Source organism: Anomaloglossus baeobatrachus, chromosome 1 (genome assembly GCF_048569485.1).
Source record: "Anomaloglossus baeobatrachus isolate aAnoBae1 chromosome 1, aAnoBae1.hap1, whole genome shotgun sequence".
NCBI lineage: Eukaryota > Metazoa > Chordata > Amphibia > Anura > Aromobatidae > Anomaloglossus > Anomaloglossus baeobatrachus.
Genome location: NC_134353.1, coordinates 793,239,900 through 793,256,284, shown reverse-complemented (window position 1 = coordinate 793,256,284; position 16,385 = coordinate 793,239,900). Strand labels below are relative to the sequence as shown.

Below are 16,385 nucleotides of genomic sequence, written 5' to 3'. Positions count from 1 at the left end.
GTATTTCCCTTTAGAAATGTGTATTAGTTTTATTCAATGCAAAGTTCATAGTTACAGTGCCTACAAGTAGTATTCAACCCCCTGCAGATTTAGCAGGTTTACACATTCGGAATTAACTTGGCATTGTGACATTTGGACTGTAGATCAGCCTGGAAGTGTGAAATGCACTGCAGCAAAAAAGAATGTTATTTCTTTTTTTAGTTTTTTTTTAAATTGTGAAAAGTTTATTCAGAGGGTCATTTATTATTCAACCCCTCAAACCACCAGAATTCTGTTTGGTTCCCCTAAAGTATTAAGAAGTATTTCAGGCACAAAGAACAATGAGCTTCACATGTTTGGATTAATTATCTCTTTTTCCAGCTTTTTCTGACTAATTAAGACCCTCCCCAAACTTGTGAACAGCACTCATACTTGGTCAACATGGGAAAGACAAAGGAGCATTCCAAGGCCATCAGAGACAAGATCGTGGAGGGTCACAAGACTGGCAAGGGGTACAAAACCCTTTCCAAGGAGTTGGGCCTACCTGTCTCCACTGTTGGGAGCATCATCCGGAAGTGGAAGGCTTATGGAACTACTGTTAGCCTTCCACGGCCTGGACAGCCTTTGAAAGTTTCCACCCGTGCCGAGGCCAGGCTTGTCCGAAGAGTCAAGGCTAACCCAAGGGCAACAAGGAAGGAGCTCCGGGAAGATCTCATGGCAGTGGGGACATTGGTTTCAGTCAATACCATAAGTAACGTACTCCACCGCAATGGTCTCCGTTCCAGACGAGCCCGTAAGGTACCTTTACTTTCAAAGCGTCATGTCAAGGCTCGTCTACAGTTTGCTCATGATCACTTGGAGGACTCTGAGACAGACTGGTTCAAGGTTGTCTGGTCTGATGAGACCAAGATCGAGATCTTTGGTGCCAACCACACACGTGATGTTTGGAGACTGGATGGCATTGCATACGACCCCAAGAATACCATCCCTACAGTCAAGCATGGTGGTGGCAGCATCATACTGTGGGGCTGTTTCTCAGCCAAGGGGCCTGGCCATCTAGTCGGCATCCATGGGAAGATGGATAGCACGGCCTACCTGGATATTTTGGCCAAGAACCTCCGCTCCTCCATCAAGGATCTTAAGATGGGTCGTCATTTCATCTTCCAACAAGACAACGACCCAAAGCACACAGCCAAGAAAACCAAGGCCTGGTTCAAGAGGGAAAAAATCAAGGTGTTGCAGTGGCCTAGTCAGTCTCCTGACCTTAACCCAATTGAAAACTTGTGGAAGGAGCTCAAGATTAAAGTCCACATGAGACACCCAAAGAACCTAGATAAGTTGGAGAAGATCTGCATGGAGGAGTGGGCCAAGATAACTCCAGAGACCTGTGCCGGCCTGATCAGGTCTTAAAAAAGACGATTATTAGCTGTAATTGCAAACAAGGGTCATTCCACAAAATATTAAACCTAGGGGTTGAATAATAATTGACCCACACTTTTATGTTGAAAATTTATTAAAATTTAACTGAGCAACATAACTTGTTGGTTTGTAAGATTTATGCATCTGTTAATAAATCCTGCTCTTTTGAAGTTTGCAGGCTCTAACTTATTTGCATCTTATCAAACCTGCTAAATCTGCAGGGGGTTGAAGACTACTTGTAGGCACTGTATATATGAAATGAAATGACCCATTACATGTATGTACAAAAGTGCCCATTTAATATTCCAGAGTAAATGAGCAAACAACATGCAATTATTAGTGCACAGTGCTAATGTAACACACTATGAAGAAAAAGACATGGATCGCACATCCCAAAATACAATGCTCTAAAGCCGCTTTTTTTTTTTTTTTTGCTTGGATCTGCACTCTCCCCATTTGGCACAGGGGATTTTAATCAGCAGGAGACTGCAAGAGGGGTCAGCCTTCTTTTTGCTCCCAGTCCACATATGGGAGCCAGTGGGAGGTGAGTGCACAGCTCCTCTCACTGTGTGCTGGTGCTGTGTGGTGGCTGCTGTTGTGGTGGTGTCGTGTCGGTGGGGCGGCGCGGCCTGGAGCCTTGGGGGCTTCGCCTTGCAACATGGGTGCTGTGAGGCACCAGGTCGCCCGCCCTGCTGGCGCTTTGTCGCTGCGGCGGTGGTCAGTGCACAGTGCCGCACAAAAAGGTCAGGTTAGGGACCCACTCAAGAGGTTTGCCGTGACGTGGCAGTGGGCTTAATACAATCTGATCAGAATGGTAACAAAAGAACCTCATGTTCTATTTAATTTTTTGCCTAGCGGCTTTAGATCATTGTATTTTGGGATGTGCGATCCATGTCTTTTTCTTCATAGTGTGTTTTACAGTGCTAATGTAAACCAATAAGCTGAAAAGTAAATACATAACTGCATACATAAATGGATAATTATGCCAATTCCTAAAAGGCCACTAAGACATGCCCACTCCTGACGCGTGTTTCGCCCGTGCTTCTTCCAGGAGGGCTCTCATCTATTCACTTCTGTATTCTTTTAGCAATCATCAATGGATTAACCGTTCTTTTTTAATGGATTTTATAATATTGTAATTATTGTATAACTAAAATAAAATGTAAATGTATTATTTATATTTCTATGGTAGTCATTATTATAGGCTTTTTTACACCAGCAATTGATAAACTTTACACTACCAACTACAGTTTCCTATGTAAATAATGGCAATGCTTGCATAACATTCGGATGCTATATAGTGGAACCATATGAGAGCCATAATATTTTTGCACACCCATAGACTTCTAAGGGTTGTCCAGGCTTATCACAAATGTCTGCCATTATGCTGTGTGATTGCAGGATTGTGAATCCTCATATTGCACCCAGGATTCTACAGACATGCCTGGCCTCGCTGAGTTCACTTGTATTGAGCTGCACATAGGTCTAGTCGGAATGTGGCCAGGAGTATAGATATCACAGAGTTAGGGTCACATAACCAGTCGGCCTTACCGCCAGCATTGGAGAATCCTCACAGCAGACATTGGGCGCTATGTGAGGATTCACAAGTCTACAGTCACATAGAGTAAGTAGAGACTTTTTTGAAAAGTCTGGACAACCTCTTTAAATACTCAAGTCTCATCCAAAATACAGAAGAAAATAATACATCCTGCACATTTTTTTCATGTGGACATTTGGTCTGTATAAAAAAATGGTGATTTGAAAAGCGCTACTGAAAAACATTGGTCCGAATGCTGACAGTTTTTTGCACATACAGTGCTCTGTCCGAAAATACGGTCATGTGAATGTAGTCTTAGGGGTACTTTGCACCCTGCGACATCGCTACTGCGATATCGTCGGGGTCAAATCGAAAGTGACGCACATCCGGCGCCGGTAACAACGTCGCTATGTGTAAAGCCTAGATGCGCCGATAAACGATCGCAAAAGCGTAGAAAATCGGTGATCTGTGTAGCGGCGGTCATTTTCATAATGTCGCACCAATAGGAGATACGATGTTGTTCCTCGTTCCTGCGGCAGCACACATCGCTGTGTGTGAAGCCGCAGGAGCGAGGAACATTTCCTTACCTGCTTCCACTGGCTATGCAGAAGGAAGGAGGTCGGCGGGATGTTTACATCCCGCTCATCTCCGCCCCTCCGCTTCTATTGGCCGCCTGCCGTGTGACGTCGCTGTGACGCCGCACGACCCGCCCCCTTAGGAAGGAGGCGGGTCGCCGGCCAGAGCAACGTCGCAGGGCAGGTAAGTGCGTGTGAAGCTGCCGTAGCGATAATGTTCGCTACGGCAGCTATCACAAGATATCGCATGTGCGACGGGGGCGGGTACTATCGTGCTCGGCATCGCTAGCCGATGCTAGTGATGTCGCAATGTGCAAAGTACCCCTTAGAGTTCATAGAGCTATCTGTCAATCACTGCCCTTCTCCCATCTGTACCAGTCTGTCACTGTTAGTTTGTTCTTCATTATTTTCATTTTTGCTGTGTATGTAACCCTTTCTCATGTACAACACCGTTGAATTAAATAAAACATACAAAAATGACCCTGCTGCCACCTCACCACCACCGGAGCTGTCGCCTCATCACCACCGGAGATGCTGAAATCCTCAACCTACTGTTTCGTTCCCCATTACCCTGTAAACTGTAATCATGCAAGGACAGGACCCTCTCCCCTCCATACTATTAGTTTGTTCTGTGTAATTTTTGTGTTTTATGTAACCTCTTCTCATACAGCACCAATCAATCAATGGTGCTATAAAATAAAAAAAAATCAATAAATAAATCTCAAAATAAATATTTTACATAAATCTGTATATAAATCTGTCCATCCCACTGGTTCCCTTTAGGGCGTTGTTCACACCAAGTCCTTTGTAAATGAAGCATTTATTGCCCTTGTGTATAACAATGTATAAATGCACAGTCATATTGAACTTTTGTTAAAGCGCACAATTCACTATTTGCAGCCTTTGTATCGAGATTAACTTGTTACATCCTGCGATATCTAATAACATCTGTGTTGTATTTCTCAGGACTGCTGTAAAGAAATATGACAAGCAGGGCAAACTCCTGTGTAATAGCCGGGACCTGTGCGACTGCCTGGAGGAGAGCTGCAAAGGGTGTTTCTATCCTTGCCCCAAGTGCAGCTCCAACAAATGTGGCCCCAAATGTCGCTGCAACAGGAAGTGGGTGTACGACAGAATACAGACCGAGGCCGGGGAGGTCATCAGCAAGCTGCCCTTCTATGTGCCTGATTAATGGAGGAAGGTTTCCTTAGCACTGCTTGTACAGTACAGTGTGAACAATGTATTTAAAGGAGAAGTCCCAACAACATTTTTATTCCATAAGCTGTTCTCATTACTGTAATGACATATAAGTGTATTGCTGTCCTTACCGATAGCCATCTTTTCCGATTTCAGGCACCATTCTGGTCCCATGTGACTGCTCCTTTTCTTTGCCGGCTAGCATTGTTGTGTGGGGTTACTTCCTTCAGTATAAGCCTTTAGTTTCTCAAACGGTCCTCCATAGACTTACACAGAGGAAGCAACTTCTGGCTCACACATAAACCCCTCTGTGAGCTGTTTAGTCGCTTTTGTGGGCAAGAAGAGCACCAGAGCGAAGCTGGAAATCGTGGAAGTACATGTTCGGTAACTATATTAATACTTACACTTAAAGAGTTTGGCCACTACTTTAACATTGATGGCCTATCCTTAGAATAGGTCATCAATGTCTGATCGATCAGTCCGACATGCGAAACCTCTGCTGATCAGCTCTGTATGGTGCTGGCAGTGGCAGCAGGTGGCCAGAGATGCTCATTTCCGGAGCTACCCAGTCAACTGATAATGACCGCAGCCGGGTACTGCACATCCACCTCCCATTCATATTAATGTAAGGCAGATGTGCAGTACCTGGTTGCCGCTGCTATTAGAAGAAGGAGCAGATCCGGAACTGAACATTCCTGGGCGCCTACTGCCGCGGCACCGAGAACCGCTGATCAGCAGGGGTCAGACCCCAGCCGATCAGACATTGATGACTTATGCTAATGATAAGCCTTCAAGGTTAAAGTAGTGGACAACCTCTTCAATGACATAAGTATTGAGGACAGTTCATGAAATCAGCAGCAGTTATCCCAAAGGTGACTTGTATGTCAGTCACATAAGTTATAGAGGTATGAATAGTTATTATTCAGCTGCAGTTAAACTTACGGTAATAGGTCAAAAAAATAGTCCCATTCAGAAAACTAGTGATAAAATCACTCTTAGGCCCAGGTCACACGAGCGTTGGGTCTCTTATGCGAGAGAATCAAATTATGCTGATGACACTTTGCACTTTCTCTGATCCGAGTTTAATCAGTGTCAGCATAGTGTGATCACACTAACACTGTGAGGAGAAGATGGAGAACAAAATATCTCCAACTTCTCCATTCTGTGAGTGCGCGGAAATCAGACTGCACTCGGATGACGTGTTATGGGTGTGGGACGTCCAATTTGCTGAAGTTATGATTTTTGTATGGCATATAATACAGAACTCAGATTTCTATGAGACCGTGCTTTTCCTCTGTGTGTCTATGATAATCATACAGAGGAATAGATTTTTTTTTTCTACATAGTTTCCATATAAAAACCAAAATGTAGCCTATTCTATTGGAAGTGTTCCTTATTAATAGGATAATTTTAAAGAGTAACCGTCTTTTTAATTTTTATTTCATAAATCAATATTTAAAAAGCAACTTTGTAATATATCTTATCAGAGAAATCTGTTTTTTTTCACCTCCTGGACTGATCTTTTACTCCTAATTTATGGTTAAAATCTGCACTCAGTGAAAATGTTCAGATTGATAAGATAGGAGATGACAGGTGGTGCTTCTTACATTCTATGGAGAGGGGAGGAGCTAGAGGCCGACACAGACATTCTGCTACATGTGCTCCTGAAACATGAAACTTATGAGCACCAATTGTCATGTCCTATCTCAGTCATTTGAAGATTTATATTTGCTGAATGAAATAACACTAAGGAGCAAAGGCGCAAAATAGGGGCTTATCTGGTGTAAACTGAACAAAAGAGAAAGAGGTATTCTCACCTTTTCAGGTTATCTGACATACAACAAGACATGTGCTTAAAGTGCACCAATCACCAGGATTTTCCTATATAAACTAAAGCCAGTGCTATACTGGTACTATCATGCCGATTCTATACATACCTTTTGTTGTCAGATTGGATATATAGTTTTTGAAATAGAGGCAAGTAAAGTTACAGGAATGTACAGCTTTTTGATTGGCAGCAGCTGCCGAATATCTAATATGTGGGTTGGGTTTTGCTATCTATTCCCGCCCCTGTCTACTGCCTGGGCTATGTAGATGCTAGACTGTATTGGCTACTTCCAGGTATGAGTCATTTCCATCAGGTGATAGGGCCATGTTAAGAAATGTAGCCCATACAGTCTAGCATCTACATAGTCCAGGCAGCAGAGAGGGGCGGGAATAGAGAGTAATCCCCCCCCCACACACACACACACATATTAGCTATTCGGCAGCTGCTGCCAATCAAAAAGTTGTACATTTCTGTAACTTTACTTGCTTGTGTTTCAAAAAATATACATCCAATCTGACAACTAAAGGTATGTAGAGAATCAGCGTGATAGTGCCAGTATAGCACCGGCTTTAGGTTATATAGGAAAATCCTGGTGATTGGTGCACTTTAATTATGGAGAAGCTGCTGCAGATACACAAGTGCACAGACACAGAGCAGACAATACAGGAAAAGGACAGAAGACATGTTCACTCTGCGCTGCTGCTGAAGACTTTACAAAGGAAGATCCAGGACACACCAGTGGAGATGAGGGGGTTTTATTCAATGCATTTCAAAGCCATTACAAGCTTCTTTTTCTGGAGAGGAGCCTTGAAGCAGCAGCTTGTAAAGGCTTTGAAATGCAATGAATGAAACCCCTCATCTCCACTGGTGTGTCCTGGATCTTCCTTTGGACAGTCTTCAGCAGCGGCGCAGAGTGATCACAACTTTCTGTCCTTTTATTTGCTGAAGGCAGATTTTACCTGTAAAATAAAAATGAATGATCAGTTCAAGGTGGATTTTTATAATAAACATATTACAAAGTTTATTTTTTAACGTGTATTATTGATTTATGAAAAAAATAATAAAACGATGGTTATTCTTTTAATGTGCACTGCACAAACTCCCTATAGATCAGTAGAGACTCTGCGTGCCCTATTCCAAACCCTGTACACGCGGACTAAGGGTATGTTCACATGATGAAAATTTGTTGCAAACATCAAAGATGTATCTCTTGGAAGAAAAAAAAAAACGCTGCCCAAAAAATGCATGTCTGCCATGTTTTTTATGTGGTTTTTAATGTGTTTTTCCATTCATTTGATGGATGAAAAACGCTAAAAGAATTGACATGCTGCTTAAAGTCTACAAAAAATAGGCAATATATGCTTGAGATTTCAGATATCTTCAATTTTCTAAGACAGTAAAATAGTGCATTTTTATCATGAAAAATACAACATGTGAATACACCCTTATACCCAGAATGTTTACATAAATGTTTTAGTGTTATATTTTATTTTAATATTATATTTTAATTTGTTATTTTTTGAAGAGATGAGAACAAACATTTCCTTTTCTAATTGGTGATCACACATTGATAGAATAACACTTTCTGTTATGTTCTTTGTCTCTTTTTCTGACCCAGGTTTATACCCGAGTTCTAAATACATTTCTAAGTTTTTGTACTTTGTCACAGGCTTTAGATTTTTTTCTATTTTGGATAAATAATGTTATATATTATATTCAGAGTTATTTATATATTTTATAAGCTTGATGTGTTTATCGAGCGTGTTTTTGTCTGTTACATGTTGTTGCCAAGTTTTAGCATTTGTTTTGGTCCAATAGAAATAAAACCTTTCTTGGATTTCAAATCTCTAATCATCTTTTGTTATTTGGTTTCTTATTATTGATGACATATAGAGGATTTTTTGGTTGCTGTCCTCCCCTTTATCTAAAGCGGGCTTTACACGCTACGATATCGTTAATGTTTTATCGTCGGGGGTCACGTCGTTAGTGACGCACATCCGGTGTCATTACCCGGTATTGCAGCGTGTAACACTTACCAGCGACCTTAAACGTCCTCCAAAGTGGTGAAAATCATTCACCATGGAGAGGTCGTCCTAAAACCAAAAATTGTTATTGGTTGTTTATAGATGTTGTTCCTTGTTCCTGCGGCAGCACACATCGCTGTGTGTGACACCGCAGGAGCGAGGAACCTCACCTTACCTGCGTCCCGCCCGCAAAGAGGAAGGAAGGAGGTGGGCGGGATGTTCGTCTCGCTCATCTCCGCCCCTCCGCTTTGATTGGCCAGCCTCTTCGTGATGTCGCGGTAACACCGAACGCATCTCCCCCTTGAGGGAGGGATTGTTCGGCAGTCACAGAGACAACGCCGACCAGGTAAGTGCGTGTGATGCTGCCGTAGCGATAATGTTCGCTGCGGCAGCGATCACACGATATCGCATGCACGGCGGGGGCGGGTGCTTTTGCGTACGGTATCGCTAGCAATTGCTAGAAATATTGTAGCGTATAAAGCCCGCTTAACAATTTATTCTTATACATAATTATCATTTAGGATTGACCATTCTGTCAGTGATATTTTTACATTGATGAAAAAGATCATGTTTTGCAGTCTCATTGTTTTTGGATTCTATCTTGATCTTATTTATTTTTACTTATTACAGTAACTTCCCAAATCCAGTAACATAAAAAAATAAAATAAAAATGTAATGTTATGTTATGAGGACGCCTCTCTTTAGAGTTTTATCACGCCCCTCTGATCAGGGCAGATTGTAATATATCAGCGTCCTCCCACTACCTTAAGCATGAGGAGTTTCTTTCAAACACTTAAATGCAGTTAAAAGGGCTATTCCCATCGTCATAGGTGGATATTTTTGGATAGTGCTTGTAAGAAAACAAGCAATTTCCAATTTACTGCTTGTTTTATGTTCCAGCCGCTCTTTTATTTTTACAGCTCGTTGCCTAGGAGACCGACCACTGCTGCTGTCTATTTTGTAAGCCCTGCGCTGAAGGTGACCAGAATTAGGCAATAACAGTGAACTCTGGTGACCTTGGCTAGCGTCAAAACAGTAGTGAAAAGCTCAATAGAAAAGAGCTTGTAAAAGCTGTGCATGTTTTGCTGTCTAAGGGCTCGTGCGCACGTTGCGTAATTACATGCATTGACGCTGCGTATTGCACTGCAGCATAAATGCATGCGTCCTGCGTCTCCTGCACAATATATGTAGATTGTGCATGACACGTGCGCACGTTGCTTTTATGAACGCAGTGATTTGGGTGCTAAAATTTTGACCCAAATCCGTGCGTTCATAAAATGAGCATGTCAATTAATTTGTGCGCTTTGGATGCAGCTCCCGCTCTGTCTATGGTGGGGACAGTAGCCATAGCATGAAATCGACTTTTTTAGTACAGAAAAAACTGCATCCATTATGCAGTGTTTCTGCAATCATTTGATGCGCACATGTGCTGTCAAATCACTGCAGAATATTCAGTTACGTGCGCATGAGACCTAAAAGCGGTGTTTGGTTTCCAAGGCAACGACTGAAAATTTTTAGAAGCGGTAAATCACAAAATTGCTTGTAACTATAAGCACTGTCAGACAATACCCTTTTGTGAAGACGTGAATAACTTGTTTGTGAATCGCATGGTGAGTCTTTTAATTGGAAAATGAAAAACAACTGCCCAATGATTAAATTGGAGGATAGTTTTCAGTGCGGCCTAGGTGACCACCCTACTGTGCACATAGCTATACAGAATGCCTGCCACTAAGGGCTCTTCTCCAATGGCGTGTAAAAAATCACAGCGATACTCGGCTCAAAATGTGAGTCGAGTATCCTGTGTGTGATCTGCGTACGGTGTGTGTTTTTTTTCCTCACATAACAAACGTATGACATGTGAGCATCATGCGAGTTGTGAGACTGTGACCGGGGTTATCTATGACGGCCGGTATGTCTCGCCCAGGTTGTGCTCACTCCATGATAGAAAGTAAATCCACTATAGGGTTAATGCTGTTTCCCTACAGGCTTAAGGAAGGGTTAAAAGGAAACAGGAACGAGGGCAGGTGTGCCGGGTGTGGGGGAAGTGACCAGAACTTCCTGAGCCCTCTGCTGGAGAGGCACATGTATTTTGTTATGGACTTTTTGTTTGGACATTAAACACCGTGTGCTGTGAACCTTGATGCCTGGATCCCGTGTCTTCTGCTGCGCAGCCGACCGCGCTACCTCACATATGGTGGAGAATCGGCGGGCATGACAGCCGGTGAGGTGTAGCATCCATCCCTGGTGACCCAGCTGCGCATGTCCTGGATTCGAGCGGCTATACTACAGCCCAAACCCGGCGACGCCATGGAGGACATACTAAAGCATTTGGCTCAGGCTAATGCACAGCAGCAACAGGCTAATGCACAGCAGCTACAAACCAATGCACACCTGCTCCAATCCTTGCAAGTGCAGGAAAAAAAACTCCAAGAACAGTTGGATCAGGCCAATGCACGTCAGCAGCAATCCTTGCAAGTGCAGGTCAAAATGCACCAAGAACAGATGGAGCAGGCCAATGCACGTCAGCAGCAATCCTTGCAAGTGCAGGACAAAAGGCACCAAGAACAGATGGAGCAGGCCAATGCACGTCAGCAGCAAGCCTTACAATTGCAGGAAAAAAGGCACCAAGAACAGATGGTTCTCCTGGCCAAGTCGATCCGTGCCGGACCGGCAGCAACAACCCCGGGACCGGGTGACGACGGCAGCGTCCGGAAAGCGGTGAGACAAGCGTTGCAAAAGATGACCCCGGGTGATGATGTGGAAGCGTTCCTGGCGGTGTTTGAGCGGGTGGCCGAGCGGGAAAAGCTGCCGACCCCGCAGTGGGCTGAGGTATTGTCGCCCTATCTGACGGGGGAACCCCAAAAAGCGTACCTGGACCTCGGTACCGAGGACGCCATTGACTATGTGACCCTGAAAGCCGAAATACTGGCTCGGTTGGGGGTGAATACCTATGTACGGGCTCAGCGGGTAAATCAGTGGTTCTATGAGGAACCCAAACCCGTACGCTCCCAGGCCTATGACTTATTACATCTTGTAAAAAAGTGGTTGCAGCCTGACACTCTGAGCCCGGCGCAAATGGTGGAAAGGGTAGTAGTGGATCGTTTTGTGCGCACTTTACCCGTCACCGTTCAACGGTGGGTAGGACAGGGTGACCCGAGTACCCTGGACCAATTAGTGTCCCTGGTAGAGCGGCATGTGGCTACGCAGGACTTGATACGGGACACTGAGACTTTGCGTACCGCCCGTCGGTCCGGCCCCTCCAAGCCTAGGGCCAAGGACCCACCGCCGACACCGGTACAGGAGTCCGCTACCATCCTGGCTGAGGCCGCGCCCGCCGTTCCTGAGGTCCGGAAGGCCATGTACCCTAAACGACAACTTGTCAAGGGGGTTTCCTTCCCTATTAGATGTTGGCGGTGCCAGCGGGTGGGACATATGGAAGCCCAGTGTCCACTCACCACGGAGCCCATGGATTGTGGGGTTACCCGGCGGGGTTCAATGTATGCTCAGGTGGTGTGTACCGCTGACCTGGTCTCCCCAGAGACAGAGCCCCACTTGTGCCAAATACAGGTGAATGGATGTCCGGTTACAGGATTGTTGGATTCCGGAAGCTTAGTGACCCTTGTGCGATCCACCTTGAGAGCTAAAGTAAAGGCCACAGGACGCACTGTGGGGGTGGTTTGCATACATGGGGACCGCCACGACTATCCCACGGGGATTGTCACCATCACAGCACCTTGCGGTCAGGTGCAACATGAGGTGGGACTTCTTAACACTCTTCCTTATGACGTGATCCTAGGAAGGGATCTGCCCTATTTTTGGACTTTATGGAGGGGACCCCCTAAGTCCCCTCAGATATTGGTCGGTCCGGGACCTGAGCCCTACAATCCTGAATCCGGGACACCTGCCGTAGGGGTCACGATGATAGGGACAGAGTGTGAACCCGATAGGTCCCCCCTAGAGGTATTGGCAGGAGAGGCTGAGACGGTCGAGCCCATCCCGGAGTTGGAGGCGTCCCCGGATACGTTTGGGACAGCCCAACTCCAGGACCCTACGTTAATACATGCCCGGAGTCGGGTGACAGTAGTTGACGGGGTGGCACAGCTGCCCAGTGCCCAGGTAAGGTACCCCCATTTCGCTCTTAAGCAGGATTTACTCTACCGGGTAGATGAAATACGGGGCGTAGGGGTAGAACAGTTGGTGGTGCCCCAGCCGCATCGCCGGCGGGTCCTCGACTTGGCTCATAAACACCTGATGAGTGGCCACCTAGGGGTCAAGAAAACGCAGGAGCGAATATTGCAAAGGTTCTATTGGCCCGGGGTCTTTGGGGAGGTAAAACGGTTCTGCGAAACCTGCCCGGAGTGTCAGCTTACTGCACCCCTGACCCATTTTCGCAGTCCGTTGGTACCGTTACCCATTATAGAAGTCCCTTTTGAACGGATAGGGATGGATCTGGTGGGGCCCCTCGTAAAGTCCGCTCGAGGGCACCAACACATCCTAGTGATCGTTGACTATGCCACCCGGTATCCCGAGGCGATACCTCTCAGACATACTGCAGCAAAGCTTATAGCTCGGGAGTTGTTTGCTGTGTTCTGCCGGGTGGGATTGCCCAAGGAGATCCTTACGGATCAGGGGACCCCATTCATGTCTAAAGTGACCAAAGAGCTATGCCGGCTACTCCAGATCAAGCAGTTGCGTACGTCTGTGTATCATCCGCAAACGGACGGTTTAGTCGAGCGTTTCAATAAAACCCTGAAAACCATGCTAAGAAGGGTGATTTCAAAAGACGGGAAAGACTGGGATATGATGCTTCCCTATTTGATGTTTGCCATACGAGAGGTGCCACAGGCATCCACGGGGTTTTCGCCTTTTGAATTGTTATACGGGCGACATCCCCGGGGATTGTTGGACCTGGCAAAGGAAACATGGGAACAAGAGCCCACCCCCCATAAAAGTGTGATTGAACACATTTTGGGTATGCAGAACCGCATAAGCGCGGTCATGCCAATTGTGAAGGAGCACTTACAGGAGGCTCAGGCCGCGCAAAGCGGCCGCTACAATAGACAAGCCACCGTGCGGACCTTTAAACCCGGGGATCGGGTGTTGGTATTGATCCCCACGGCGGAGAGCAAATTCCTGGCTCAGTGGCAAGGCCCCTACGAGATAAAGGAAAGAGTAGGGGTGGTTAACTATAAAGTATTGCAGCCCGGTAGGCGGAAACCTGAACAAATATACCATGTCAACCTATTAAAACCTTGGCAGGAACGGGAAAGCCTGATGGCTGTTTTTTCCCCACCTCCCTCCTCTTCGGGTCGTTCACATCCGGCTCCAGCGACCTCCGGAGAGGACGAACCGGAAGTAAGGATTGGAGAAGCCCTCACCAAGCAACAGAGGCGAGAGGCCAGACGGTTGGTTCAGCAGAACCCCGATGTCTTCTCCGAGCTGCCCGGTAGGACCAGTCTGATACGACATGATATTGTCACCGAGCCCCACCTGAAGGTACGCCTGAAGTCATACCGGGTACCGGAGGCTCGACGACAAGCCATATCGGAGGAAGTAAAGACAATGTTACGCCTGGGGGTCATCGAAAAATCCCGGAGTGAATGGGCTAGTCCGATTGTCCTAATACCAAAACCCGATGGCTCCTTAAGGTTCTGCAATGACTTTAGGAGATTGAACGAAATATCCAAGTTCGATCTCTACCCCATGCCCCGGGTGGATGAGCTGATTGATAGGCTGGGACAGGCGCGATATTTTACCACGCTCGACCTGACCAAAGGGTACTGGCAGGTGCCACTAACGGAGTCCGCCAAGGAGAAAACAGCTTTTGTTACGCCGGAGGGTCTCTTCCACTATGTTGTCTTGCCTTTTGGGTTACATGGCGCTCCGGCCACGTTCCAGAGGTTGATGGACTTAGTGCTGGAACCCCACCAGGCGTATGCATCAGCGTACCTGGATGACATCATTATTTACAGCTCCGATTGGCAGACCCACTTGGAACAGGTACAAGCGGTGGTGGACGCGCTTCGAACAGCCGGATTGACAGCCAATCCCAAGAAATGTGCATTGGGACTCACGGAAGCCCGCTACTTGGGCTACGTGATAGGCCAAGGAGTGATTAAGCCCCAAATTAACAAGGTTGAGGCGATCCAGAAGTGGCCTAGACCCCTGACCACGAAACAGGTTAGGGCCTTCCTGGGTATCGTGGGGTACTACAGGAGGTTTGTAAAGGATTTTGCGGGACTATCAGCCCCCTTGACGGACCTTCTCAAAGGCAAGAAGTCCGTCATGGTGCGGTGGACTCCGCAGGCCGAGGACTCCTTCCGGGCCCTGAAGGGGGTCCTGTGCGGACAGCCCGTTCTGGTCAACCCTGATTTCCGGAAGGAGTTCATAGTACAGACTGACGCCTCGGAGGTCGGCCTGGGGGCAGTGCTGTCTCAGGTGGTTCAGGGGGAGGAACACCCCGTCACCTTCTTGAGTAGGAAGCTCACCCCTCCCGAGCGGAATTATAGCGTAGTGGAGAAGGAGTGCCTGGCGATCAAGTGGGCCTTGGAGTCCCTACGCTATTACCTGCTGGGACGGCAGTTTCGCTTGGTGACGGATCACTCTCCACTGGTCTGGATGAGGTCCGCCAAGGAACGGAATGCCCGGGTTACCCGGTGGTTCCTTTCTCTGCAGAACTTCCGGTTTACGGTTGAACACCGGGCCGGTAGGTTGCAGGGCAACGCCGATGCCTTGTCCCGCGGCCCGTGCTTGATGGCTGGAGTTCAACCCCGCACGCTTGAACTGAGGGGGGGGGTATGTGAGACTGTGACCGGGGTTATCTATGACGGCCGGTATGTCTCGCCCAGGTTGTGCTCACTCCATGATAGAAAGTAAATCCACTATAGGGTTAATGCTGTTTCCCTACAGGCTTAAGGAAGGGTTAAAAGGAAACAGGAACGAGGGCAGGTGTGCCGGGTGTGGGGGAAGTGACCAGAACTTCCTGAGCCCTCTGCTGGAGAGGCACATGTATTTTGTTATGGACTTTTTGTTTGGACATTAAACACCGTGTGCTGTGAACCTTGATGCCTGGATCCCGTGTCTTCTGCTGCGCAGCCGACCGCGCTACCTCACAGAGTGCTATGTGAGTTTTTAGGTAAGCAGCGTAGGACTGGCTACGGGAGAAATCTCCTGTAAAACCAGTCCTGGCCGCGGTTACCTGCACTCAGCTCCAGAGCTGTAACTTGAGCTCCAGCGTCTGCCTGGTCTGTTTGCAGCTGTGCTGACGTGAACAGCAATCGCCGGGGAATCAATCACTCGGCGCTCGCTGTTCAGGCTGCACTCTGGAGCTCAGGTGACAGCTCCGGAGTTCAGTGCAAGTAACCGCGGCCAGGACTGGTTTTACAGGAGATTTCTCCCGTAGCCAGTCTGACGCGGTATGCAAGTGTCAGGATCCGTGTGACATGTGCATGCCACCCGGATTCTGACTTTTTTCTCACCCCCATAGGATTGCATGGGGGTGAGAGAGCTGAGAATCGCATCAAATCGCAGCATGCTGCGATTTCAAGGAAAGCCCGTGTAGAGTCTGATAAAAACGGGGAAATGGAGACTGCATCATATGAAACCCTTTGACAGATTGCAATCCGTTTTTCCATGCGATGGAATTTGGAGAAAAAAAACGCCAGTGAAGAAGAGCCCTAAGGCCCGTTTCACACATCCGGCATTTCGCCGGATCCAGCACCCATGCAGTACAGTACATTCATTTACAGTGGAAGCGCAACACTATGCAGCTGTATGCTTCATTCACAACCGCATTTGTCCGCATGGTGTTGCACTTCCCCTGTAAA

The 16,385-nt window shown here is 46.8% G+C and overlaps 1 protein-coding gene across 3 annotated transcripts in view; it reads left to right on the top strand.

Moving 5' to 3' along the window:
- The window catches only part of ARL14EPL (ARF like GTPase 14 effector protein like), a 75,083-nt gene extending 68,504 nt beyond the window's left edge, over positions 1-6,579 (top strand). For all 3 annotated transcript variants that reach the window (XM_075341888.1, XM_075341887.1, XM_075341889.1), the window contains one exon: positions 4,477-6,579. In XM_075341888.1, coding sequence (XP_075198003.1) covers positions 4,477-4,702 — 226 coding nt within the window. In that variant the 3' untranslated portion in view covers positions 4,703-6,579. The remainder of the gene's footprint in view (positions 1-4,476) is intronic.
- Positions 6,580-16,385: the final 9,806 nt, after the last annotated feature.